This window comes from Lipotes vexillifer, unplaced genomic scaffold (genome assembly GCF_000442215.2).
Source record: "Lipotes vexillifer unplaced genomic scaffold, Lipotes_vexillifer_v1.1 scaffold112, whole genome shotgun sequence".
Lineage (NCBI taxonomy): Eukaryota > Metazoa > Chordata > Mammalia > Artiodactyla > Lipotidae > Lipotes > Lipotes vexillifer.
Window position 1 is genome coordinate 1,755,036 of NW_006776285.1, and position 1,389 is coordinate 1,756,424.

General features: G+C 50.8%; 1 protein-coding gene across 1 annotated transcript in view; it reads right to left on the reverse strand.

The window, feature by feature from the left end:
- Positions 1 to 1,139: 1,139 nt before the first annotated feature.
- The window catches only part of SF3B5 (splicing factor 3b subunit 5), a 495-nt gene continuing 245 nt past the window's right edge, over positions 1,140 to 1,389 (reverse strand). The window contains exon 2 of the mRNA XM_007450321.1: positions 1,140 to 1,384. Coding sequence (XP_007450383.1) covers positions 1,140 to 1,384 — 245 coding nt within the window. The remainder of the gene's footprint in view (positions 1,385 to 1,389) is intronic.

The following is a 1,389-nucleotide window of genomic DNA, read 5'->3' on the forward strand; positions in this document are numbered from 1 at the left end:
TCTTTCCCTTGCTCACTCCCTTCAGCCATACTTGTTTCTTTGCTGTTCCTCCAACAAGTCAGACACACTCCTGTGTTAGGAACATTGCACTGAAGTTCCCTCTGCCTAGAAAGTAATATCCCTAGTTTTTGCATGGCTATTTCCCTCAATTCCTTAAAGTTTCTGCTCAAATGTCACCTTCTCAATAGTCTAACATGAGCGTCCTGTTTAAAACTGCAACCCTACTGCTACTCCCATTCTCCACAGCACCTTCTAACATTTGCTTACTTATGTCTACAGTTCGTGGGGCCTCCTGCTCCCCCAACTAGTGTAATACAAGCCCCTAAAGCTTGGGAAATGCCTGCCACATAGCGCTCAACAGATATTTGTTGAATGGTGAATTAATGAAAGAACTCGTTTTGACAGCTTGTCAATTCTCGAGACACGTCCACAAAGTCCCAAAAGAAAGAGAGGATGCAATTTACAGAGAGAGGGCAATGCCAGCAAAGATATTTTTGAATGAAAGAAAAAGAAGGGATACAATGATCACAAACCTCAATACTGAAAGCGTTATGGGCCTGAAAAAAGCTCTTGGGAAAAGTCGGGGTTGGGGAACATTCTAAAGGTTGTGCAGGACGCATTCAAGTGTCCGGCAATGAACGTTGGTCCTGCACTACCGCCCAACGCCTCCGCAACCCTCCCCTTATTTATCCCCCCCCCCCGCCATCCCCTGAAACCACAGTTCCAGAGCCGTCCCTGGACCCCTCCACCAGAACACAAGTAGTCCACACCAAGAGACTGAAACATTTCCAAACTTTATGGAAAAATCAACAACGACAATCAACTAGCCGAAAACGAGCCTCTAAATCCCGTCTCACTCCAGTGCCGTCTTCTCTAACGTTTGCTGGCTTTAGGCTCTCTCCACCGTCCGGTAACAGTTTTCAGGGGTCCTGACGGTCTCCCAACGCTGTGTTCCACAAGAAAACAGGGTCCACAGGAAGGCAGGTCAGGCGGGACGCCCCCAATAAGCACAAGTAAAGCACAAGTAAAGCACGAGGCATGGAAAATCAGTCCCCTTGGGGGAGGAACACGCGGGAATGACGGCAAACCGGCGGAACTCAGGAAGAGGTGCTCACGTACAGCGGTGACACGGCGGGGTCTCAGTTCTCCTCCGGCTTGTCGGCTGGCGGGCCGCAAGGCTGCAGCATCTTCTCCATCAAGTTGAAGCGGACTCGCGCTTTGCTCTCATTCTCGGCAATGGCGAAGTAGTTGAGAAGGTCGAAGTGGCCCATGTAGGAGCAGTAGGAGTCGCGGTGCTGGTTCACCAGCCACTCCCACTTGGTGGTGTCGGCGTGGCCGGTGCCGATGTACTTGGACTGCAGATGCTCTAGCTGGCTGTGGATGGGGGAG